The sequence below is a fragment of the Microtus pennsylvanicus genome, chromosome 6 (genome assembly GCF_037038515.1).
Source record: "Microtus pennsylvanicus isolate mMicPen1 chromosome 6, mMicPen1.hap1, whole genome shotgun sequence".
NCBI lineage: Eukaryota > Metazoa > Chordata > Mammalia > Rodentia > Cricetidae > Microtus > Microtus pennsylvanicus.
This window is the reverse complement of record NC_134584.1, coordinates 97,853,939-97,879,901: the sequence shown is the minus strand read 5'-3', so window position 1 is coordinate 97,879,901 and position 25,963 is coordinate 97,853,939. Positions and strand designations below refer to the sequence as shown.

General features: G+C 41.9%; 1 protein-coding gene across 10 annotated transcripts in view; it reads left to right on the top strand.

Moving 5' to 3' along the window:
• Positions 1 to 709: 709 nt before the first annotated feature.
• Cnot1 (CCR4-NOT transcription complex subunit 1) overlaps positions 710 to 25,963 on the top strand; it is a 78,475-nt gene continuing 53,221 nt past the window's right edge. For 8 of the 10 annotated variants that reach the window (XM_075977027.1, XM_075977019.1, XM_075977022.1 and 5 more), the window contains exons 1-6: positions 710 to 841; positions 16,275 to 16,537; positions 23,045 to 23,152; positions 24,137 to 24,235; positions 24,626 to 24,694; positions 24,781 to 24,835. In XM_075977027.1, the coding sequence (XP_075833142.1) occupies positions 16,436 to 16,537; positions 23,045 to 23,152; positions 24,137 to 24,235; positions 24,626 to 24,694; positions 24,781 to 24,835 (433 nt within the window). In that variant the 5' untranslated portion in view covers positions 710 to 841; positions 16,275 to 16,435. Of the gene's footprint in view, positions 842 to 4,990; positions 5,096 to 16,274; positions 16,538 to 23,044; positions 23,153 to 24,136; positions 24,236 to 24,625; positions 24,695 to 24,780; positions 24,836 to 25,963 lie in introns of those variants that run through there. The other 2 variants (XM_075977021.1, XM_075977024.1) reach the window with 2 other exon arrangements.

The following is a 25,963-nucleotide window of genomic DNA, read 5'->3' as shown; positions in this document are numbered from 1 at the left end:
CTCCTCTAGGGCGCAGCCAGTGATGGACACAATCACGTTACTTTTGCGACAGGAATGGGCGGGGCGTGCGACTACACAACCCAGGATGCATCGCTCCTCCACTTTGGCCCGAGTCTGGTGCTCTCCGATGGCTGGTGCTCCTTGCTAAAGAGATCCCAGGGGTGGACAGTGCTTCCGTTGAGAACTCGCGCAGCCTCTCGGACCGTGGCGTTTCGAAAGACGAAGGAAAGTGGACGAGGGCTGCATCACCCTCTCTTTTTAAGTTAGAGTAGTTTGTGCTCAGGGTGGCAATGCGTTGTGGGCTTGCTTCCGTGTTTATTGTTTGTGGGATGCAGTGAGCAGTCAGTTCCCATAGGCCGAGCAGCTCGCAGGCAGATGTCCGGAGCTCCAAATCGAAGTTCCCAGCGTCTACTCATTGGCTCGCACCTGGTGCGCAGGCGCCCGGGCTCGGACCCGATCCCTCAAGGCCAGCGAGAGGCAATTGGCCTAAGCCCGCGAAATAGGAGTCTGGATTGGTAGTTGCTAGCAGGAGCCCTGGTTTCTTCCTTGACTTCTGCGAGTGATAGTGTTTGATTGGTTTAAATCCGCGGGTACCTGGCATTGATTGGGTAGCTCTTGCGGACGGCGTGCGGCCATTGGCTGGCGCCTGGGCCATCCCTCCATCGGCGGGCAGCGAATGAAGAAATGGGAACGGGGAGGGGAAAGGCCACGACGTGAGCGCGCGACCTCGGGCGCCATTTTGTCGAGAAACAAGCGGAGTTAACCGAAGAGGGGGGTCGAGGAGAGCCGGAGTCGAGGACCCAGGAGTTTCCTGTGTCCAGCGCTGCCGGAGCCGTCTGAGGTGAGGCGGGTTGGAGTTGCGAGTGGCGGGGGCTGGCAGTGTCAACCTCGGGACGCGGGTGCGGGCGGGAGCGGTGCCGGGGGTGGACCCGGACCATTGGAAGCGTTTCCCGGAGCGTCGGGACCGAGGGAGCAGCCGGGACGGAGCGGCGGGGGGCGAGGCGGGAGGGGACGTACCCGACTCCGCTCGCGGACCCTTCGCTCCCCGCGGGGAGCCAGGCGCCGAGGTTTTTGGAAGCGGAGCGCCGGGCGCGGGCGAGCCCCGGAGCGGCTCGGCCCGGGGCCTGGAGGCTTCGAGGATGGCGGCGGAGGCGGCAGTTTGGGTCCCAGGCCCTCGGCTCAGCTCCCCGAGCGCAGGCTGCGTCCTGGTCGGAGCGCTCGAGCTCCTCAACTGCTCCTTTCTCCCGGGCTCCCGGATGGAGGGCGCTGGGCGCAGGCGCCCCTCGGCCTAGGTCCCCGGCGGGCGGGGACGGCTTCGAAGTTGTTGCCGACTGTTGCGCTTTCCGGGGACTCCCTCCCCTCCGCCGCCCCCAGCACGTTGTCAAGCCCCCCGCTTTCGGCTGCCCGGCGGTGGGAGGGGCGGGCGGGAGCGAGCACTTCCGTGTTACTTCTCGCCACAGGTTTTTTTTTTCTTGTTCCACTCGCGCGCCCCGACGCTTGCACTTTTGTAACCAAGCCGGCCCCCCACTTGGTCTCCTCGCTACCCGTGGGGTCGGTAGTCATGGCGGTCCTGCTTGCCCGGCCCCCCACCCCCAGCTCCCCTGGCAAGTGCCCACTAGTGAGCCGAGCTCTCGTCGGGTCTTGAAGTTGGTGCAGGGCTCGGAGAGCTTTAAAACCTAAGGCTGAACACAAGTACCTTTTGGCCATGCCACCGGCTCTGAGAGTTCACCCACCTGTGCCCACAGACATTACTTGCAGGCGTGTGCTTCGTAGGTTTAAAAAGTGCCTTTGAAGGAGTTTGTTAGTAAAATAAGACTTCACGAGAGGTAAACGATCCTCAGTAGTCATCCCATTAAATGTCACACTCCCTCCTTCCGTGGGCATTTAATCCAGGCAAGCCTTGAACCAGTGAGCTCTAGTCCCAGATGTCACCTGTCTTTGGGGTTTTAGTAAAGAGCCAGTCCCCCCCTCCCCCTGTTCAAAACTTGATTAACAGTACTGGAGTTTCCCTACATGTTGTGTTTTCCCTACATGTTTCGTTGCAGTTCGATCATCTGTGATTACAATGGAGATTTTTTTTAAACACTCATTAACTGAAAAAAAAAGTAGCGCTTTTTATAAAAAAACAATATGCCAAACATTTTCCTCATGACTTCTTTGAAAAGGAGTAGGGATACATGTGTGAAAATGGCGGAAGTGTAAATGTTTATCCGTTTGAGTGATGCGGGAGAACACCGCATTATTATCTTGTCTGCAGGAAAACAGACTGATGGTAGCTGGACTTGAGAGTAGCAAGCAGTGACTGCACTTGAATGGTAGTGTGCTAGTTAGTGAAGGGTCTTCTGCAGGGAGAGGGACTTGACTTGGGAATTTGTTCCTTTTTTCACCTATGTGGTGGAAACAAGTCTAGAAGTGAGGCCCAAAACCATACTGACCTTTAGCCAGGTGTGGTGGTACTGGTTTGCTTGTAATCCCGGTGCTACAGAGGCAGGGATGAAGACCTCAGCAGTTTCTTTTGTCAGCAGCCAAGGCTGCATCTCAAAACTATTCTCAAAAAACAACAAAAACCAGGGAGGAGAATCAAGGGGTGGGGGTTAGGAACCCCTAATGAATACCTGGAAGTATTTTTTTTAAGCCCAATACTACATTTTTTTTAAAATTTTACTTATTGTATGTGTGTACGTGGGTGAGTTTCAAATTCTCGTGCCACAGTTCAGGTGTGGAGGTCAGAGAAAAAAGATAGATGTATTTTACTCCCAGACCAGGCAGAGGCCAGTGTTGTCCACAGAGCGATTTCCAGAGCAGCTAGGGTTCCACAGAGAAACCCTGTAGGAAGAGGCAGTCAGTATTCGCACTCTTGTGTGAATATAAAGAGTGGAACTCAGGTCTTCAGGCTGGTGTGGCAAATGCTTTACCTGCTGAACCATTTTGAAGCCCTTACAGATTGTAATTGTAGAAGTTGGCTTTATTTTTTTGTCAGTTTTGAAAGTTCAGACTTACTTTTGAGTATGTTTTGCTCATATGTATGTGCACCATGTGTGTGCCTGGTATCAGAAGAGGGCATTGGATCCTTTGGAACTGGGTTATGTGTGGGTTTTAGCCACTATGTTGGTCCTGGTAATCAGGACCTCTGGAAGGGCAGCAAGGGTTCTCTTGGGTTGCTGAGCTGTCTCTCCAGCATCTTTGTTTGTTTTGAGAAGGTATTGCTGTTGTAGTTCAGGTCAGAATCCTCCTGCCTCAGTTTACTGACAGGATTACAGCACCATAGGATTATCTATTCACAGATTCCTCACCATATTATCTAAAGTTAGGTTTCTTTAAAAAATAATTGTAGGCCAGGCGGTGGTGGCGCACGCCTTTAATCCCAGCACTTGGGAGGCAGAGGCAGGCGGATCTCTGTGAGTTCGAGGCCAGCCTGGTCTACAAGAGCTAGTTCCAGGACAGGAACCAAAAAGCTATGGAGAAACCCTGTCTCGAAAATCCAAAAAAAAAAAAAAACCCTGAATGTAAAAAATAATTGTAGTGTGTGTTTATATTTGTATGAGTAAATACATGCCACAGTACTCATATATATAATATATATATAAGCGTATATGCGTGTGTGTATATGTATTTATGTATGTATAGGTTGGACAACTTTCAAGAGTTGTCTCTTTTTACTATTTGAGTCCCAGGGACAGAATGCAGGTTGTCAGACTTGGTGGCAAGTGCTTTACCCATTGATGCATTTACACTTGCCCCCATTTGACACTTCTTGAGTTACTACAAAGTAGTATCTGCCTTTTTGAAAAGCTTTGGTGTCACTCACTCACTGTGTATATGGTGTTGGGGCTTGTACACAAGACATGAACATACACTAGGCAGATGCTCTACCCCTGAGATAAACCACCCTTTTGGGGTGTGTGTGCGCCATCACTTCTCTTTGGATAATATTTTTAATAAAAGCAAAACAAATTTTAAAATTTTATGTGTAAATATGCCTTGTCTGTATGTGCACCATGTATGTTCGAGTTCCTAATGAGGCTAGAAAAGGGCGTTGGATTCCCTGGAACTGGAGTTACTAGGAGCAGTTATGAGTGGTCTCACATGGGTGCTGGGAATTGAACCAGGGTTCTTTGCAAGAGCAGTATATGCGCTTAACCACTGAGACCCAAGAACAAAACTTTACACTTACAGGAAAGAATTAGCTGAAAAGCTGGACCTAGTGACTTACCTGAGGCTCAACAGGAGGATCAGTAGGAGGTCAAGGCCAACTTAAACTCAAGTTAGCTTTGGTACTTGTGATCCTGTCTCAAGGGGAAAGAAATTAGCTGAAGCATATTTTAGATGACCCTGAATAAATTTTCTGTTTCAAAGTGACATCCAAATGAGGTTGTTTTGTTTTATGGTTTGGGGCATGGTACTAGAATGAATATTATGTTAAGATTTTGTGTAGAGACAGCCCAATAGTGTTTTTTTGTTGGCTCACAGTTTTTATTATATTTATGTATATGTATGTGCATGCAGGTTTGAAAGCCAGAAGAAGACTTGTAGGAGTCAGTTTTTGTCACTTGGCAGGTCCTGAAGATTGAACTCAGGTTATCAGGGATGGTGAAAAGATTTTCCCATTGAGCCATCTTACTGGTCCATGTTTTTTGGCTCACAGTTTTGTTTGTTTTCTTGAGATAGCCCATGTCTAGCACTAGCTGACTTGGAACTCAATATGTAGACCACACTGGCCTTGATCTCACAGTGAACCCACTCTCAGGTGCTGAGATAAAGGTGCTGGTCATCAGTCTGGACCAAAATGAGCTCCTGCACTGTGCATAATGTTTTTCACATTAATTTTTATAGATTTGGGGGACTACAGTAAAGCAAATAAAAGTCATTCTTTGAAAAGTGTTCTTTGAGAAGGTAGTCATTAATCTGAAACCCTTCTTGTGTTAAGATTTGTAAAAGCTGCCTCTGGAAGAGTAGAACAGGACAGATTTAATTAAGAAATGTCTTTCAGGAGCCTGAAAGGAGAGAAACAACTCCACAGCGTTGTCCATTGATCTTCATATGTTTGCTTGAGTTATACACAGATACAATAACAACAATTACATTTCAAGTCAAGGTAGGAGAATCATGAGTTCAAGGCCAGCCTGGTCTTCATAGTAAGGTCCTGTCTTGGAAAAACAAAAACAAAACAGCATTTCAGTCTTTCATTTTGGGAAACTCAACTTTGATGATGTGGCTTAATTTTGTTATACTTGTTAAAATACAGTTCCTAAAGTTTGCATTAATGAAATAATAAACTGTAGTAGAAAGTTGTTTGTGATGGTATATGTCTGTAATCCAGTCACCAGGGAGGCTGAGACAGTAATATATCTTGTTGTAATCCAGCCTGAGGGACTATCTCAAACACAGGTGTGAAACTTTTTTTGGGGGGGAGGGTGATCACCTATTACATGAAATGCTGAGGGATGGCCGTATACCATGCATACATTGTGTGTGTGAATGAATGCAGGCTTGGCATTAGTGTTGTGAGAGGAAAACCTCAAGTGTTGGGCCTCATTTTCCACCTTGCTTGACAGTCTTAGTTGGTTTCCTACTGCATATACCAGGCTAGGTGGCCCAGGAACTTTTGGGATTCTCCTATCTCTACCAAGATTATGACCGCCGCCACAGTTCCTGTTTTTTTTTTTTTTTTTTTTCCGAGACAGGGTTTCTCTGTGGTTTTGGAGCCTGTCCTGGAACTAGCTCTTGTAGATCAGGCTGGTCTCAAACTCACAGAGATCCGCCTGCCTCTGCCTCCCAAGTGCTGGGATTAAAGGCATGCGCCACCACCACCCGGCCAGTTCCTGGTTTTTAATGAAGGGTCTGGAGATTCAAACTCAAGTCATTATGTGTTGGTGGGAAACACTTTTTAACAATTGAACTATCTCATACCCAGCCTACTATGTGCATTTTCTTTGTTGAGACAGAACTTCATTGTATAGCTCTGGCTAACTTGAAATTTGTAATGTGAACCAAGCTGACCTAAATTGGACTTTAATACCTCTGTCTTCCAAGTATTTAACACAGCACTGTCTTACTTTTTGTTTTTAATATTATAATATGACGTGGTTTTGCCTGCCTGTATGTATGTGTATGACTAGAAAAAGGATTAGATCCCATGAAGCTGGAGTAGGTGAGCTGCTAGGTGTGGGTGGTGTTGGGGATCCAGCGGGAGACCTCTGTTAGAGCAATACGTGCTCTTAACTAACCTTAACCACTGTGCTATCTCCAACTAGTCTCAGCTTTCCTTCTGCCCCCTTCCTTTTAATTGTTTGAATAGTCTTGTAATTTTTCCTCTCCTGGCCTGGGACTGGGGAACTGGAACCTTACTGCCTTAGGCTGCCTGGGCATATGGGTGCAGGTGTGCACACCTTGTCCCATCTCACACACACCCTCCCCATTTGGGGTGGGGAGTGTTTAGATACTCATCATATATCTCTGCCTGGCTTGAAATTTATGTAGAACAGGTAGATAGCCACGTGCCTTTGCCTTTTGAGTGCTGTGATTAAAGGCATATTTCACTGTGCCTAGTTCACTACTAAGGTCTTTTTTTTTTTTGGGGTTTTTTTTTTTTTTTTTTTTTTTTTTTGGTTTTTCGAGACAGGGTTTCTCTGGCTTTGGAGCCTGTCCTGGCCAGGCTGGTCTCGAACTCACAGAGATCCGCCTGCCCCTGCCTCCCGAGTGCTGGGATTAAAGGCGTGCGCCACCATAGCCCGGCCAAGGTCTTTGTTAAGAACCCTTGAGGATGAGAGGGGTTCCAAAGGAAGAATGCACTTGGATCATTGTTTTTTTTAGAGAGAGAGAGAAAGAAAGAGAAAGAGAGTGTTAGGTAATTTTGGGGAGTAAATCTTAGTCCTAAGAATTTACAGGATTGTTGCTGCTGCTGCTTCCCCCTTCCTGTTTTTTGAGACAGGGTTTCTTCTCTGTGTAGCCCTGGCTTTCTCCTGGAACTTTACAGATCAGGCTGGCCTTGAGTTCAGAGAAATCCACCTACCTGTGCCACCTTTTTGGAATTAAAGGTGTGTGCCATCACACCTAGCTGATTAGAATTGCTTCTCAAGGCCAGCAGCCTTGAACGGGTTGAAATGCTTTATCTTACTCAGGGGTCTGCATTTGCCCATATTGATAACACCACCTATCTACACTTTCTTAAACAGAAAGTGATTGATATTTATATCTATGTGTGTGGGTGTTTTGTCTTTATGTATATTTGTGCACCATGTGGGTCTGGTACCTTTGGAGGCATCAGATCGCCACAACTGAAGTTAATCAGTTGAGAGCTGCCACGTGGGTGCTGGGAATAAAACTCAAGGTCCTCTGGAAGAGCAGCTAATGTGCTTACCCACTGAGCTCCCTCTAGCCTTCTGTCTGCATATTCCTGAAGCATAGAGACAGGTGCACAGACATGTTCTTGTGGAACTTTTTGAATTGTAGTTTCAGATGTAGTTGATGTAGTCCTGGTGGATGACAGTGGTTCTCTGGGTCTTCGTATTGGGCCCTCAGTTCCAGTGAAAGGGCATCTTGAAGCTTAGACCAGTATTTTTGTTGTACTGAGGGAGCCAGTTTCTCCCAGCAAGGCCCTTTTGTTTTGAAAGTACACGAGCTGCTTTTGGTAAGCACACTTGTTCCGAATGTCTGCTATCTTCCCAACAGCCTGAGAAAAGTGTGGCATCCTGGGTCTGGGAGGGAGGGAGAGACAGAATGTCTGTCTGTCTTTCTGCCTGTCTGTCTGTCTGTTTACATATGTGTGTGTGCCTACTTGAAGGTAATGTAGGTCAGGGAAGAACAGTGGGTGTCAGTCCTTCCTTTCACTTTGAGACAGGGTCTCTTTGTTCATTGTTATGCTGTGCCAGCCTAACTGGTCTTGGGGCTGCAGGGGATTTTCCTGGCTTCTGCCTCCCATTTTGCTGTAGGACCAGTGGGATTACAGACACCTACTACCATGTCCAGTTTTACGGGTTCTAGGACTTTAAACTTAGGTCCTAATGCTTACCCAGCAAGCTTACCCACATAGTCATTTTTCCAGCCCTGTTTTTTTTTAATATTTACTGTTTTATTTTGTGTGCATTAGTGTTTTTTCCTATGTGTACATCAGTGTGAGGGTGTCAGATGTTTGAGTTAAAAACAGTGTGAGGGTGTCAGATGTTTGAGTTAAAAACAGGTGCTGGGAGTTGAACTTGGGTCCTCTGGAAGAGCATTCAGTGCTCTCAACTGCTGAGCCATCTTTCCAGCCTCCCCCTTTTAAAAGGTGTGGATGTGTGTGTGTGCGCGCGTGCACGTGCTGGCCTGCAGAGGCCAGAGGTGTAGGATTCGTAGAGCTGGACTTGAAGGTGGTTTTGAGGCACTTGACATGGGAACTGAACTTTGATCCCTTTTGAGAAAAGCAAGTACATTCAACCACTGAGCTGTCTTCCCATCCCTTCTAAAGGCATTTCTGACATTGGGCATTTCTAAGCCCAAGAATAGAGTTTTTAAACATTGAAAACAATTTTTAATTTATTTGGAGGGGTCCTCTGCCAGCCCCAGTGTCCTTGTGGTGATCTGAGATGGCATGCGGAAATTGGGTCTCTTTACCATGTGGGTCTCAGGGATCAAATTTAGGTCTTTATGATTGGTGGCAAGTACTTACTGAGCCATGTTACAAGCTCGAAAAATTATAATTAAAGATTGTGTGTGTGTGTTTGTGTGTGCACGTGCATGCGCCATGGAGGTCAGAGGACTGCCTAAGAGGGTCTATTCTCTCTTTGCACAGGGATTGAGCTCAGGTAGTCAGGCTACGTGGCAAGTGCTTTTGCCTGCTGAGGCATCTTATCTGACTAGAATATTAATTTTTTGGAGCTGAATATGATATATGGCTTTAATCCCAGCTACTTGAGACAATGAGTTTTGCGTGGATTATACGTTGTAAATGAGCCTGGGATATGTGAGTTCAGGAGCAGTGCTGGATCTACCAACATTTTTGTGGTGCATTTGGTTTATGCCTTTTCAGTTTGTAATTTTGCTTTTTCTAGCTGGGATAGGAGAGGTACAGATAAAGTGCACGAACCCATTGTTATGCTCTAGATATGTCTGTGAGTATACCGTTTTTCTTTTTTATTTTCTTAATAGTAATGTGTCTTCCAGTGACTTTTTTTTAAAGATTATTTATATGTGTACAGTGTTCTGTTTGCCTGTATGCCTGCAGGTCAGAAGAGGGCACCCAGACCTCATTGCAGATTGTGAGGTTGCTGGGAATTGAACTCAGGACCTTTGGCAGAGCAGGCATTTCTTAACTGCTGAGCCATCTCGCCAGTCCCCTACCCTGTTTTTCAAGACAGGATTTCCTGTATATCTTTATATCCTGGAACTAGGTCTTGTAGACCAGGCTGGCCTCGAACTTAGATCTGTCTGCCTCTACCTTCCAAATGCTGGGATTAAAGGTGTGCGCCACCACTGCTGGCTCACCTTCTATTGGGTGGTGTTCTCCAGTGAAAATGTCAGCGTTATTTCCTAAGCTTTTTCCTTCTACAGGATACAAAGCAGGTGTTTATGAGAAAACGACATTAAGTGGTTATTTGCCTTTTTTTTTTTTTTTTGATTTTCGAGACAGGGTTTCTTCGTAGCTTTTGGTTCCTGTCCTGGAACTAGCTCTTGTAGACTAGGCTGGCCTCAACTCAGAGATCCGCCTGCCTCTGCCTCCTGAGTGCTGGGATTAAAGGCCTGCGCCACCACCGCCCGGCCCTGGTTATTTGCCTTTTTGAGAAAGTTCTGTGGACTGCAGATAATCTTTACACCGATGGAAATTTCCTTTATTTGTTCTGTTATTGGAGAACTATCCCAAAAATACCCCAAATGTGTTTATATAACATACTTGTCTTTTATTTTATTTTATTTTTTTTGGTCAGGTGTGTGTGGGGGTATTGCTGGGAACCAAACCTAGGGCCTTGTGTGGGCTAGACAAGCACTTTACCACTGAGCTGTATTTCCAACCCACTATAAATAGCCTTATCTTTAATATTTAATTAGATATATATTTACAAATATAATACAAATATACTTATATTTGTAAATTTATAAATATATTTAAATGTATTACTTTTAAATAAATTTGTGGTATATTGCTGTGACATGTTAGTGCCCTTTTTGACGGTATGTTTATTTTGAGTGTCTGCCTGTGTTGCCTGGGTATCCTCATACTTAATGCTTAGCCTATAGAACAGTGGTTCTCAACTTTCCTAATACAGTTCCTCATGTGGTGACCCCTAGCCATAAAATTATTTCATCGCTACTTTATAACTAATTTTACTACTGGTACGAATTGTAATGTAAATAATTCCCAGAGGGGTTGTGACCCACAGGTTGAGAACCCCTGCTCTAGAGTATTACAGAAGTGTGTGGTCATGACAGGTTGTCAGTGCTCTTTCATTTTGCCCTGTGGAGCATTGTCACATTGAGAGATGAAGGAGAAAGAGTATAATGTGACTGGGATGGGTTTAATGTTAGTGTCAGAATATTTTCATTCTTAACTTGGTTTTCTGTGGGTAGGGATTCCCACCGTAACTATTCTAGTGGTACACTCCACAACTTCTGTGGGGTTTGGAAGGATTCATACATGTGTTTTAAGGAATACACGTTTTTAAGGAGGTGAGACTTGTTTAAAAAGTAGTTGTTTTCTGGCTGTTCTTTTTTTTTTAATGGATTTTAATCATTTTTATTGTGTTTTATGACTACATTGTTTTTCTTTTTAAAGATGTAGTTCTTATTTGTATGAATGTTTTGCTTGCATGTATGTGCCTGGTACCTTCAAGGCAGATGTAGGGCCCTCTGGAACTGGAGTTTGTGGAGTAAGGTGTGTGGGGCACTGGCTTCTGTGCAGGTGCCTGTAGAGGTCAGAGGTGTCAGATTCCCCCTAGGGCTGAAATTACAGAGAACTGTGAGCTGTCTGGTGGGAGTGCTGGGAATTGAAGTTAGATTCTCCGGGAGGTGCATATTCTTAAGACTTTGTTTATTTTTTAAATATCTGTGTGTGTTTGTGGGAGTCTGAGGACGGCCTTCAGGAGTTATTTTTTTTCTCATCTCTGTTCCAGGGAGTGAACTCAGGTTGTCAGCAGGAGGTGTTTTACCTGCTGAGCCACCCAAAGCTTGGTTTTCAAATGAAATTGTTAAAACATTTCAGTGATCTGTGTAAGTAAGTGTATTAGGTGCTGGGTATAAAAACAGAATGATCCTGTCCTACCAATTACATGAAGTTACTATACTAGAAAATTACTTGGCAGTCTTGGTTTTTGTTATTTGCTAGGGTCTTGTTTGTAGTCTAGACTAACTTTGAAATTTTATTTTATTTTTTTTTTAATATTTATTTATTATGTATACAATATTCTGTCTGAATGTATGTCTGTAGGCCAGAAGAGGGCACCAGACCCCTTTACAAGATGGTTGTGAGCCACCATGTGGTTGCTGGGAATTGAACTCAGGACCTTTGGAAGAGCAGGCAATGCTCTTAACCACTGAGCCATCTCTCCAGCCCTAACTTTGAAATTTTAATCCAGCCTCAACTCCCTGAGAGATGGGTCATAGGCATGTACTGGGCTAGAAATTTAGTAATCTTGAGATAATTTAGGCAAAGTAGTGGTATTCATCTGAGGTCCTAGCACTTGAGGCTCAGTGGTAGGCGCCTGAGAGAATTCAAGGACAGATAGGGCTACTACATTGGGATTTTCTGTCTCAAAAATAATATACACAAGGGACAAGGCTTACGTACAGGTTCAAACCAAACAAAATCTCATCAGGGAGAATGGGAAGTGCACACACAGTCCCACCCCTAAACAAGAAGCTGTTTGCAGTTGATAACTTCTTGGAAAGGGGAAATAGGTTTTCTACAGTGGAATGTCACTATATCAACCACATTCTTGGGCATATACTGTTGGCCAACACAAAATCCACTCCATGTTTTCTTATGTATCTCTTGTTTTGTATTACTAATTTTTTGTTAGTTTTCTTTTTTTTTTTTTTTTGAGAGGTTGAGTACTGAGTAGGAAGTGGGGAGGAGTTTGTATAGGCCTTTTTTTTTTTTTTTTTTTTGGTTTTTCGAGACAGGGTTTCTCTGGTTTTGGAACCTGTCCTGGAACTAGCTCTTGTAGACCAGGCTGGTCTCACAGAGATCCTCTGCCTTCTGAGTGCTGGGATTAAAGGCGTGCGCCACCACCCCCTGGCTATGGGGGAGGAGTTTGGAGGAGATGGGAAGATAAAGAATATGATCAAAATATTTTTTTCAAGAAAAATCAGCTGAAGGCAAATGGATGGATCTAGAAAACATCATATTGAGAGAGGTAACCCAGACCCAGAAAGACAAATATGTACTCACTCATAAGTGGCTTTTAGACATAAAGCAAAGAAAAACCAGCCTACAATTCACAATCCCAGAGAATCTAGACAACAAAGAGGACCCTAGAGAGACACACATGAATCTAATCTACATGGGAAGTAGAAAAAGACAAGACCTCCTGTGTAAATTGAGAGTGTGGGGATCATGGGAGGAGGGAGGAAGGGAAGGGAGCGGAGAAAAATATATATAGTTTAATGAAAAAAAAAAAGAAAAATCAGCTGAAAAGGGAAAAATTATAGTGGAATGAAAGTAGGGAGCTCTATTCACTTAGATTAATTTTTTTTTTTTTACAGTAGATGACAGAAAGATGGCTCAGTGATTAAGATTCCTAAGTGCCTGGCTTCAATTCCCAGCACTCATGGCAATTCAATTGCATCCTGTAACTCCAGTTCCAGGGGATCTGACACTTTCTTTTAGCCTCCAGGGGCATTGCTCACATGTGGTACCTAGGCATACAAGTAGGCAAAACATTCAAGCATATAAAATAAAGATAAATTTAAAAAATTACAAGGCAAAAAAAAAAAGCCTCTGATGTTTGGGTTTGAGGTATGTGCCACCACACTTGGCACAGGGTAACATTTAAAGTTTTTCATGTTATTTTTTCAAGTTTTTAGGGCTTAGAAGATGACTTAGTGGGCAGGGTGCTCCTGTATAAGCATGGTGACCTGAGTGTGGATTGATCTATACACCATAGTTGAGGAGTGGAAACAGACAGACCTGAGAGGCTTGCTGGCCAGCAAATTTCACAGAACTCAAATTTCAGGTTCTGTGAGAGGCTCCCAAGCATCCCCCACCCCAGAAGATAAAGCAAGACATCTTGACTTCACCCCTGACTTCCACACACACACACACAAAACTTTTCTGTTTATATTGATAATACACTACAGAGAAGAAGAGTAGATAGGATCTGAGAGATGAGTTAGAAATCTGTCATAGTAAATTCTGGTGAGAGACAAAATGGTCTTTAGGTTATCAGATTTAAGTATGGTAGGAGGAGCACATGGTGTAGGGAGTGAGAGGGAGTTTAAATATTGGTATGAATAAAAGATAATAATAGAGATTGGGAAGACTTCACAAGCATGTAAATAAAAGTGAGTGGGAAGACCAGTTTTGTTTTTGCTTTTTTTTTTTTAAACATACTGTGTGTTGGCTATCAGGAAATGCAATAAAAATCGACACCATAAGAGAGGCTTGAGCTGGAGGTAGATTTGGAGAGTTAATGCTGTAGACGGTTTTTAAAATCATAGACTGAAGTAGATTACTAAGAAAAGAATATAGAGAAGAAAAGGCTGAGGTCTCCTATGTTAGACCAAAAGCTAATAAGGAGCTCAAAGGAAAATTATGTGGGATCATCAGAATAAAAAAGTAAACCATCATCTTGGAGGGAGGGGAGTGTCTAGTTTTGTTTTAGGTGACCTAGATCACATTTCTTGGTTCACGCTAGGTCGTGGGAGATGAGGGATAAGTGGTTGGTTGTGTTTTATGGAGCTAGGGATAGACTCCAGGGCACATACATGCTGACAAATGTTCTATCAGTGATAAATACCTAAACACACAACCCATATATTTGTAATTTTCTGTCAAATAATACTATGCATGTAAAATATGCTTTGAATATTATTTTGGCTGATGATATTTTGCAGAAATAATTTAAAAACTGATTTGAAAAGTCTGGAGAGATGGTTCAGTGCTTAAGAACACTGGCTGCTCTTCCACAAGACCTGGGTTCAATTTCAATACCCACATGGTGTCTGCATGGTCTGTAGACCAGGGATAGAGTTCACAGAGATATTCGTACTTCGTATCTGCTCCTAATTTTTTAAAAAGATTTGTATGTGTGTGTGAAGAGAGAGAGAGCGAGAGCGCACTAACTCTTAACACATGTCAGCCCCTGCAGAAGCTCGAAGAGGGCCAGCAACAGAATCCTGAAGTTGTAGTTATAGACACTAAGCTGAGTATTTTTTATTCTTAAAAATTATTTCTGCTGCTGGTCGGTGGTGGCGCACGCCTTTATAATCCCATCACTTGTGAAGCAGAGACAGGTGGATCTCTGTGAGTTCAGAGTCAGCCTGGTCTACAGGGAGAGTTCCAGGACAGGCATCAAAGCTACAAAGAAACCCTGTCTTAAAGCCCCCCCCCCCCCCCCAAAAAAAAAGAAAATTATTTCTACTGATAAAATCTATTTATATTTTTTTAAAATTTGGGGGGAATGAAAATAGTCTTGCGTTTTTTTGAGACAAGATCTCAAATGTAGGCCAGCCACATTGGCCTTGAGCTCATAGCCAAGGATAATCTTGAACTGATTTTCCTGCTTTAGGATTTATAGGCATATGTACCACACTTAGTAGGAATATAGTCTTCATCAAGGCTCGAGATTATTGGTGTGATAAACACTTGATTACCATGAAGAAATTTAAAGATAAAGGTTTAATCTTCATGAAGTTGGGTCTGGAAAGATGGCTCCATGGTTAAAAGCACTTGTTGCTCTTATAGAAGAGTTGGGTTTTGTCTCCAATTACAAATGAGGCTACTTTCCCGGGCAGTGGTGGCGCACGCCTTTAATCCCAGCACTCGGGAGGCAGAGGCAGGCGGATCTCTGTGAGTTCGAGACCAGTCTGGTCTACAAGAGCTAGTTCCAGGACAGGCTCCAAAACCACAGAGAAACCCTGTCTCGAAAACAAAAAAAAAAAAAAAAACACAAAACAAAACAAATGAGGCTACTTTGAACAGCCCATAATTCCAGTTTAAGGGTTCCAGTGGCTTTTCTGGCCTCCACAGGCATGCGTGTAAATCAATCTTGTAAAAAGCAAAATTACCTTAATTTACGCTTTAAATGATAAAAGTTTTAAATTTCTAATGGAGAAAAGAGTGTACTTTGGTATTTGTTTCTGTTAGCTGACTAGAATGGTTGGAATAAACTAATGAACAGCCTGCCATTTTAACTTTACTACAGTTTGGGGTTTTCTTTTTCTTTTTCTTTTTTTTTTTTTGGTTTTTCGAGACCGTCTGGGGTTTTCTTTTCTAAACCATTATTTTTATTTATTTTTTTTGGAGACAGAGATTCACTATGTAGCGTAGCCTGTCCTGGAACTCAGTATTTAGACCAGGCTGGCCTTGAATCACAGAGATCCTTCTGCCTCCTGAGGGTCTAAATTATTTTTTTTAAAGATTTATTTATTATATAAACAGTGTTCTGTCTGCATGTGTGCCCTTGCAGACCAAAAGATGGCACCAGATCTCATTACAGGTTGTTGTGAGCCGCCATGTGGTTGCTGGGAATTGAACTCGGGACCTCTGAAAGAGCAGTCAGTGCTCTTAACCACTGAATCATCCATCTCTCCAGTCTAAATTAGTCTTATGATCACTTTCAGCTTTGGCTTCTGGAGTTCTTACTTGACTTTCAGTTAACCATTTAAATACCTACAATATACACTCTGAATACAACTTTAACACCAAACTGTCTGATTCTGAAGCAGTAGTGTGGAAATAGAGTGAATAAATGGAGCCTTAGGAACCAGGGATACTGTGGAGAGGGAAGCTGAAAGTAAGTGGCGGTGAGTTTATTTGGACCCTAATTTACACCTGATCTCAGCCAAAAGGCTCAGTGAGGCCTAGTATCAAATCCAAATTTTAACCAAGTGTGCTCCTGTTGGTTCTGACATTAATTGAAATTGATAAAATGGATATCTCAAAAGTTTCAGGTTGTGTTATTAAATTTAAACTCTTGGAAGAGTTTTTTAATTTAAAAGCTTGGCATTTTTAAAAAATCTACAGTGATAGACATAATTATTTTTTAAAGGTTCTTTAATAGCAATTTAAATGAGTGAGATGAAAATTGAAAATTACTTAGCCTTCCCCACCAACTGAATTCTGGAATTTTATTTTTAAACAGGTGCCATGTTTCAGAACAGAGTAAAGAAGAACTGAAGACATTTACAGATAACAGAGATAGCCTAATTACAAAGAAAGCATTAACCTGCCTCTGAGGTGACTAAAGGGGAATAATGGTGATTTTGCGCCGGGCTCGGCCGCCTGCTTCCGCCCCAACCAGCAATGAATCTTGACTCGCTCTCGCTGGCCTTGTCTCAAATCAGCTACCTGGTGGACAATTTAACCAAGAAAAACTACCGAGCCAGCCAGCAGGAAATACAGCATGTAAGTATTCTATTCAGTATGTAAATACCATTGAAGCAAAAACAATTTATTGGCAATTTATGTGACGATGTTGTGTGAGAGGTTAATTTGCTCCTTTGTTACTTTGCTTTACTATAGTACGTAACAGACCTTATACCAGTCTATGAGTATTTTCTTTATTCTTTGTTTTTCTACTTGTAAATGAACATGAAGTCAGGGGTAGTGACAAGCTGTTAGCCCAGCACTTGAGAAGCAGGTGGGGTGGATAGATCTCTGTGCTTGAGGCCAATCTGTTCTACCTACCAAGTTCTTGACCTGCTATAGATACATAAAGAGACCCTGTCTCAAAAACAAACAACACTAGCATAAAAGAAACATGATCTGACTTGATTTGGTCTAATTCTACCTTTTTTTCCACTTCAGCATTAAGATGAATGGCTTAGCAGAAAAAAGTGCTTACTGTGTATTGAATGTGAGGATGGGCAGTAGGATTCCCTAAGCCCACATAAAAGTTGAGAAAGTTTGGCAGCCTATTTATAATCTCAGCACACTGGAAGGAGGGACAGAATCCCGGGGCAATGAAGCTAGCCAGATTAGCCATAAGTGATGAACTCTGTGTTCAATCACAGGCCCTCCCTCAGTCAGTAAAGTGGAGTGTGTCTCAAACCAAACCAAACTAAACCACATTTAATTCTCCTTTCTATAATAGAAATTGTAGTTGATTCATTGGTAACTAACATAAGTGAAATATGTACCTGATTTTCTTAGCCAAATCTAAGAAAGGATTTACGCATCAGTATTTAGTTTTGGTCTTTTATTTTGGGGTATGTGTGCAACAATTATAGGTTTGCTTAATTCTTTAAAAATGTGTAATACACGAACTGATTGGTTAGCTTGCCTATTTGTTTCTACCCGTGGGCAGTGGGTATTAAGTCGTTTTCTTTCTTAACTATCTTTTAAAAGACAGTATATCTGCATATATAGGAATGTTAGCCTTTTTAAATATGATACCCTTTCTCTTTTCTCCTTTTTCTCTCCTTTTTTGGGACAGGGTTTCACCATGTAACTCTGGCTGGCCTGAACTCCTTCACAGATCAGGCTGGCCTTGAACTGCCGCCTCTGTGTCTCTGCTGGCATTTAAGGTGTGTGCCACCACATCAAGCAAAATTTTATTTATGATTGTTTTGCCTATAGCATATATGTATGCGCTGTGCTGACCTAGTGCCTTGGGAGGCCAGAAAAGAGCATCCCCCCCCCAGCTGGTGTTAAGGGACCATCCTTACCCACTGAGCCATCTTTTTTTTGTTTGTTTTTCAAGGTAGGGTTTCTCTGTATAGTCCTGGCTGTCCTGGAACCCACTCTGCAGGCTGGCCTTGAATTCATGTGTACCTACGTACTGAGAATAAAGGTGTGCACTGAACCATCTTGCCTCTTTAAAAAAGTTTTCTTTGTTTTGAGACAGGGTTTTTCTGTACAACAGCCCTGGCTGTCCTGGAATTCGCTTTGTAAACCGGACTGGCTTCTAGCTCACACAGATTTGTCTGTTTCTGCCTCCTGTGTGCTGGGATTGAAGGTGTGCACCGCCACATCTGGCACACTTTTAATTAAATTTATTTATTTATTATGTATACAGTATTCTTTCTGCCTGAAGGCCAGAAGAGGGCACCAGGCCTCATTACAGACGGTTGTGAGTCACCATGTGGTTGCTGGGAATTGAACTCAGGACCTTTGGAAGAGCAGGCAATGCCCTTAACCGCTGAGCCATTTCTCCAGCCCCACACTTTTTTAATTTTTTTTCATTTTTTAAAATATTTATTTATTTATTATGTATACATTACAGATGGTTGTGAGCCACCATGTGGTTGCTGGGAATTGAACTCAGGACCTTTGGAAGAGCAGGCAATGCTCTTAACCTCTGAGCCATCTCTCCAGCCCCACACTTTTAATTTTTAAAAAATTTTATGTATGTGAGAATTTTTGTCTCTTGTATTTCCATACTATGTGCATTCCTGGGGCATTTGGAGGCTAAAAATGGTCATAGAAGATCTTGGAACTTGAGTTATAGATGGATGTTAGCTGCTGTGGGTGCTGGAATTGAACCTGGATCCTCTGCTAGAATATCCAGTGCTTTCAGTTGCTGAGTCATCTCTCCAAGCCCTGCTTGGTTTTTGTTTGGTTTAGTTTGTTTTTTCAAGACAGGGTTTCTCTATAGCTTTGGAGCCTGTCCTGGAACTAGCTCTTGTAGACCAGGCTTGCCTCGAACTCAAAAAGATTCGCCTGTCTCTGCCTCCTGAGTGCTGGGATTAAAGGCGTGCGCCACCACCACCACCCTGCTGTTTTGTTTCTTGAGACAGTCTCACTGTAGCCTCACAGTGGTTATGCATGTGCCTACTCTACAAACTGTGTATGGATCTCTTATTCTCACCTTCTTAAACTGGGCCTGTGATACAGGGTGAGGTTGTATTCCCTGGAAGCAGGTATGAGAATTTGGAAAGTAGGATAGAACTAATGTGTCAACTCTGCAGGTTAGGATGGGATGAGACTGGGAATCTACATTTTTGCTGAGGAACTGTGGCTCAGCCCCAATTAAACCTGGTGTCTCCAGAACTCAGGAGACAGAGGCAGGTGGATCTCTGTGTGTTTGAGGACAGCCTGCTTGGGTTCTCTTTTAAAAATGCTGATTTATGATCATTTTTAAAATTCATTCATCCATCCGCCTGTCTGTCCATTTATTTAGGTGTGAGATATTTTGTGACAAAATGATTTTGAACTCACAGCACTCTTCAACGTCAACCGATTTGAAGGATAAAGTATAATACAATAAACCTACACTTATCCTCTAACTTTATTTCAAGACATAATCTATTTTCATACAGCCTGTTTGCCCTATTTAGAGCAGATTTCATACATAATTTCATCTATTTGTGGTAATGTAAACTTAACCTCGGTACTAATATTGTGTCTATTGTTGTTATTTTGATACTGGGTTTCTCTCAGTAGCCCTGTCTGTCCTGCAACTTACTCTAGATCAGGCTGGCCTTGGATTCACCTGCCTCTGCTTCCTGAGTGCTGGGATTTAAGATGTGTACCACCACAGCCAGCTTATTTTTAAATTTTATAATAAATTTTGTCTTCTATTTTTATTTATTTATTTATTTAGGTCTTCTATTTTTGACAAGGTCTCAAATAATCTTGGTTGACCTGGAACTCATACTTTTCTGCTTTGGCCTCCCAAGTACTGAAATACAGATACTGTCGTGGAAAAAATTTGTCTTACTTCCTTTTTCCTCCTTTTCTCCCTTCTCTGTCTTTCCCCTTTCCATCTCGGTAGGGATTAAGTCTTGGTAGGGATTAAACCCAGGTCATAGCTTTTTTTTTTTTTTTTTTGAGGGTTCAAGGGATCCTTTTTAGCATCCTAAATAGCTGGGAATATCGAAATGCTACTATACTTGTCTTCTGTGTTTCAGAAGTGCAAAAATAAGAAATTTAAATTACATTTATTCAGCCAGGTGTAGTGGTTTATCTGCAGAGGCAGGCAGATCTTTTTGAGTTCAAGGCCATCCTGGTGTAGAGATCCAGGATGGCCAGAATTACATAATGAGACACTTGTCTCAAAAACATTTAAATTACATTTATTTATGACATTTTTACTTTGTTTTTGTGGAGGCTGGTTGTATGTGCCACAGAGTGATTATGGTGGTCAGAGGACAGCATGTAGGAGTTGATTTTTCTCTTTGCATTAGGTGGATCTAGAGGTTGCTCTTGGGTTTTCAAGCTTGGTAGTAAGCATCGTTCCTGTGGAGCCATCTTGCCAAGCTAAAATTGCACTGATATTTAATTATCATAGTCATTTAACATTGACATTTCTCCTGTTTGCTTTATTTAGAAAATTGGTGATGAAGATTTTGGGCTAGTAGGGATAGAATCTAGGAATTTGTGCTTGCCAGACAAGTGTGCTGCCACTGAGCCATATTCTCAGCTGCCTTGACCCTGCTTGTGCATGTGGGTTTTGAGGCAGGGTCTCACTATGTTAACCCTGGCTGATGTGGAACTCAATGGATATTTGCTCACCTCTGCTTCCTAAGTACTTTTTGTTTGCGATCCAGTTCTTACCAGATATTTATTTTCTTGTAGTTTTGTAGTTATTGTTACTCATTCTGTGGCAATATGAAATGCTTAGAGCAGATGCTGGTGGGTTATGTGCTCATTGCACAACATACAAAGACCTGAGTTAGGACTCGCAGCATCCATGTAAAGAGTTAGGCATGGTGGCATAGATACATGGTTTTAGTACCTCCTGGTACCTGCCTTTTCCAGCAAATGCATTTTGTCAGTTTTTGAAGATAATCTAAGGCAGTTCACTATAATGTTTAGTTCAGAAATCAATGGATAAATAAAATTCCTAACCCAAAGTAGGTAGTTATGTATTTTATTGATCACTTATTTTGAATCAGAGTTTTATTTTGTAGCCCATGATGCCCAGAACTTGAAGTCCTCCTACTTCAGCTTCCCGGTGCTGGCATTACAAGCATGTACACCATATTTGTAATGCTTTTTTGAGTATTTTTTTTTTTTTTTTTTTTTTTTGGAGACAGGGTTTTTCTGTAGCTTTGGAGCCCATCCTGGAACTAGCTCTTGTAGACCAGGCTGGCCTTGAACTCACAGAGATCTGCCTATCCCAGGATTAAAGGCATGCGCCACCACTGACTGGCTGAAAAGCCTTTTTTTGAAATTAATTTTATTATTTTTTAAGATAATATAATTATATCATTTCCCCCTCCAAACCCTCCCAAAAATACCCTTCCTTGCTCTTTCAAATTCATGTCTCTTTCTCGCATTAATTGAAACATACATATATGTCCATATATGTGTATACATAACATTTCTGAAATACAGCTGCTCAATCTGTATCTACTTGCATGTATTTTCATGTCTGACCCTTTGATATTGGTTTATAAATTGGTGTGCTCTTTTATTGTTTTAGGCAGAGTCTTACGTAGTCCTCATTGGCCTTGAGCTTGCTATGTACCTGCGAATGGTCTTAAATTTTCACCTTTTCTGCATCTGCCTTCCTAGTTACTGGAATTATAAACATATGCGACTATGTTTGACTTATTTTTAATGTCTTTAATATATACACCATATATTAAAGATTTATATTTACTTGTGCGTATGTGTGGACCTATGGGGGCCAGATGAAAATGTCAGATCCCTCAAGCTGGAGTTACATACAGTGTGAGCTTACTCGGTGTGGGTGTTGGTAAGAGAACTTGGTCCTCTAAAAGAGCAGTATGTGCTCTTACCTGCTAAGCTGTTTCTCCAGCACTTAAATAGTATTTTTTTATTCTTTTAATTTCATTTATATAATGTATATTCATCATTTCCACCCACCACTACCTCTGTCTAACTGCCCTTAGTCTCCCTACCCCATCTTCCTCCCAGAATCATAAACATTTGATTTGTTTGTAGTAGTTGTTATTAATAACTTTCAGAGTCCAGTTAGTGTGGCAATAGTCCTCAGCTTTTGTGTTGTGACCCTTTTGGTAGCCCTCATTTCCAAAAAATTTATATGATTCTTAACAGTAGCAAAATTCCAGTTATGAAGTAGCAGTGAAAATAATTTTATGGTTGGGGTTGACCACAACATGAACTGAAATAAAGGGCCACAGCATTAGGAAAGTTGAGAACCACTGCACTAGGGCATGAGTGGTCATTCCCCAATGGAGAGTTAACTATTCATCTCTTAGCCATCAACTGCCACTAGTACCTTCCTGGGGGATTTTTGAAATCTTAATACCAGCATTTAACAAATGTAACTATTTACCCACAATGTTTGCTAGGTTCCTTTAGCTAGGCTATACAAAGTTGAAGGTCAGCATTTAAAGCACTGAAGTTTGATGTAGCAATCCAGCTGTCTGCAGATTCATTTAGATCTGGCCGTGAGTGTAAGGTTTGTCAAGAATTGGTTGCTAAAGGAAATTTGAGTTGTGAAGTGTTAGTTGTAAAACTGCTAAATAGAAAATCCCAAATTGATGTCATTTAGTAAATAAACTTTACATAATTTTGGTGTGAATGTGGGCCACCATGCCAAGTTATGTGTGTTAATTGTTGGTAGGTTTGTGTTCTTTTAGCCAATTCAAAACGAATAAATTTAAAAGTAATCATTGCATACAGGTACTTCTACTTGAGTGGCTCCAATAATTTGCTTTTGTTTTTGAGAACAGGGTCTTCTACCACCCAAACTGGTTAAACTTTCTCTGTAGCTTGAGGCTGGCCTTGTAATCCTGACCTACCATTCTTTGAATCCTAAGAGTTAGGATTTATTAGGCCTTTGCCACCATGCTCATCAGTAATTCCTGTAACTATAGCTATAAGGTGAATTTTACCCAGGGACTTATTTTCCTAAAACTGTATTTATGAGATCCAAAGTGTTCATGTGTGCTAGACAAGTGCTAGCATTGAACTATATCACTAGTTCTTATTTTTTTTTTCCAAATCTTCCTTCAAACTTATATTTTTGTGTTTCAGATTGTGAATCGGCACGGTCCTGAGGCAGACAGGCATTTATTACGCTGTCTATTTTCACATGTGGATTTCAGTGGCGATGGTAAAAGCAGTGGCAAAGATTTCCATCAGGTATTTGGGGATTTAAGAGTTTATGTCTATTATCCCCAATCACTTTGTAAATTTGCAGTGTAGGGCATAATTTATGGAAACTGTACAGGATAACATCCAGAACATAATCTTACAAAGGTAGCTAAGAGGTATTGGGGATTCTTTCCTATACTTCTCTTTTCTGCCTGCCTACATACTGAAGACAGTCTACTTTAGGATTATGGAGCGGCTGCTGGATTTGCCTGATGAAGGAAGCAGGAATGGGGGAGGGCCTACTTGACAAGGCAGATAGAATATCTCATGTTCTGAATGAGATGTCTTTGGCTTGATTTTCAGTCTTGTCAGAGTTAATTTTGATAGTGTTTGTGACTTACTAACAGACTCTAATGTGTACATTTTGGTTTAACACTCGTTGCTGGTACATTTTATATAGTTAAGCGGATTTATTTATTTTTTTATTTATAGGCAGGGCTATTTATTTATTTATTTATTTATTTATTTATTTATTTATTTATTTATTTATTTATTTATAGGCAGGGTTTCTCCGTAGCTTTTATGGTTCCTGTCCTGGAACTAGCTCTTGTAGACCAGGCTGGCCTCGAACTCACAGAGATTCCCCTGTCTCTGCCTCCCAAGTGCTGGGATTAAAGGCGTGTGCCACCATCCCCCGGCTTAAGCGGATTTTTAAACAAGATTTCTTTTGTTTTATTTTTTCTTCAAGGCTGGATTTTTTTGTGTAATAGTTGTGAGTGACCCAAAAACTCACTCTGTACAGCAGGCTGACCTCGAATTCTCAGAGATCTGCCTTCCTCTGTGCTGCCTCTGTTCTCGAATGCTGGGATCAAAGGTGTGCACCACCACCCAGGAATAGATAGCTAATTTTGATAGTAAAAACTATTCAGCATCTAATGTTCGTAGGTTCTCTTTTTCCTTTCTTTATGTGAGATAATGGTTAATGCTAATAGAAGCTAATAGAAGTTTGTTTTTATTTTTATCTTTTTGAAGACACAGTTTCTGATTCAGGAGTGTGCCTCGCTGATTACAAAGCCAAATTTTATCTCGACATTGTCATATGCCATTGATAATCCATTGCACTACCAGAAGGTTAGTATAATTTTATCTCTAGTAAGATTGTGATAATATATTTTCTCCCTTCATTTTTGAGGCAGGGTGTATGTGTATGTGTAATTCTGGCCATTCTTCTGTCTCAATCTCTTAGCGCTGGGCTGTTGTAGACATGAAACACCACACCAGTTTGAATGTGCAATAATACTGAGTTAGGTAGTTGCTTGGTAGCAAATGGAATCTTACTAAACCAGATGACTCAAAGGTTTAAGTTTGTTGGGCTACAGCTCTAGAATATAGTGTGTTGTTTATAGTAGCTCAGAATTATGTCATGTGTGTATTGTGCTGTGATTGGATGAATACTTTTAAAACTTGGTTAAATTACATCATTTGTTAAAAAGTTAAATCTTAAAAAAATTTATGTTTCAGAGTCTAAAGCCTGCACCCCATTTATTTGCCCAGCTGAGTAAAGTTCTCAAGTTAAGTAAAGTACAAGAGGTAAGTGTTTTGAGGAAAGAGATGTAGGCAGAAATGAAAGTTAAAAACCATTTGACTCCTGTTAATATAACTCCTTCTTGTTTCAGGTAATTTTTGGTCTTGCCCTTTTGAATTCTTCTAGTTCAGATCTCAGGGGTTTTGGTAAGTTATTTTATACTAAGTATAAGGTTCTTTCTTGATCGTTTTTAAATTCATACTTGGGTGATATTAGGGATCAATCCAGGTTTTGGACATGGTAGACAATATTGCTACCTCTGAGCTTTCCCCCAGTGTTAAGTAGTTTTTTTTATTGTTTTAAATTTATATTTATGCATGTATGAGCGTTTTGTGTGTGTGTAAGTACATCGGGTGTATCTGGTGCTTGAGGAGGCCAGAAAAAAGTGTCAGGTTCTCTTGAACTGGTTGTGAAATGCCACATGCATAGTGGGGACTAAACCTGGGTCCTCTGCAGGAGTAACAAGTGCTTTCAACTGCTCTCTCTCCAGCTCTTGTTTGTTTGTTTGTTTTTTCCCAACTATAAAATTTTTATTTGTTTGTTCGAGGCCAGCCTGATCTACAAGAGCTAGTCCCAGGACAGGCACCAAAGCTACAGAGAAACCCTGTCTCGGAAAAAAAAAAGATTTTTATTTGTTTTGTGTACATGAATGCTTCTGCACATCTGGTGCCCATGGAGGTCATGGGAGTTGAACCTGGGTCCTCTGAAAGAATATCCAGTGTTTTTAACCACTGAGCCATCTTTCCCCTTGTTTTTAATACAAACTTGTGCTTGTATACACAAGTGGCCTCAAACTCACCAACTTTCCTAAGTGCTGAGATTGCAGCCATGTGCTATGATGTCCTGTAACTCCCTGGGTAGATCAGGCTGATCTCAAAACTCAAGAGATCACCTGTCTTTGCCTCATTAATGTTGGGTTTGAAGGCATGCACCACCACACTCGGCACTAGCCCTGGCTTTTTAACATAGAATTTTGTGGTATTAGTTGCGTTCACATCATTGTGAAACTGATTTCAGAACTTTTCATCTTTGGGGGCGGGGGGACGACAGTGGTTGAGACAAGATTTCTCTGTGTAATAGCCCTGACTATACTAGAACTCACTCTATAGACCAGGCTGGCCTCAAATTTACAGAGCTCCACTTGCCTGCTGGGATTAAAGGTGTGCACCACCACACCTGACCAGAACCTTCATCTTGTAAACATTTTCTTCCTTTCATCAGTCATTGTTTGAGTATCCTCTCAGACAGAGCTATGTGAGAGCACGAGAGAGGTA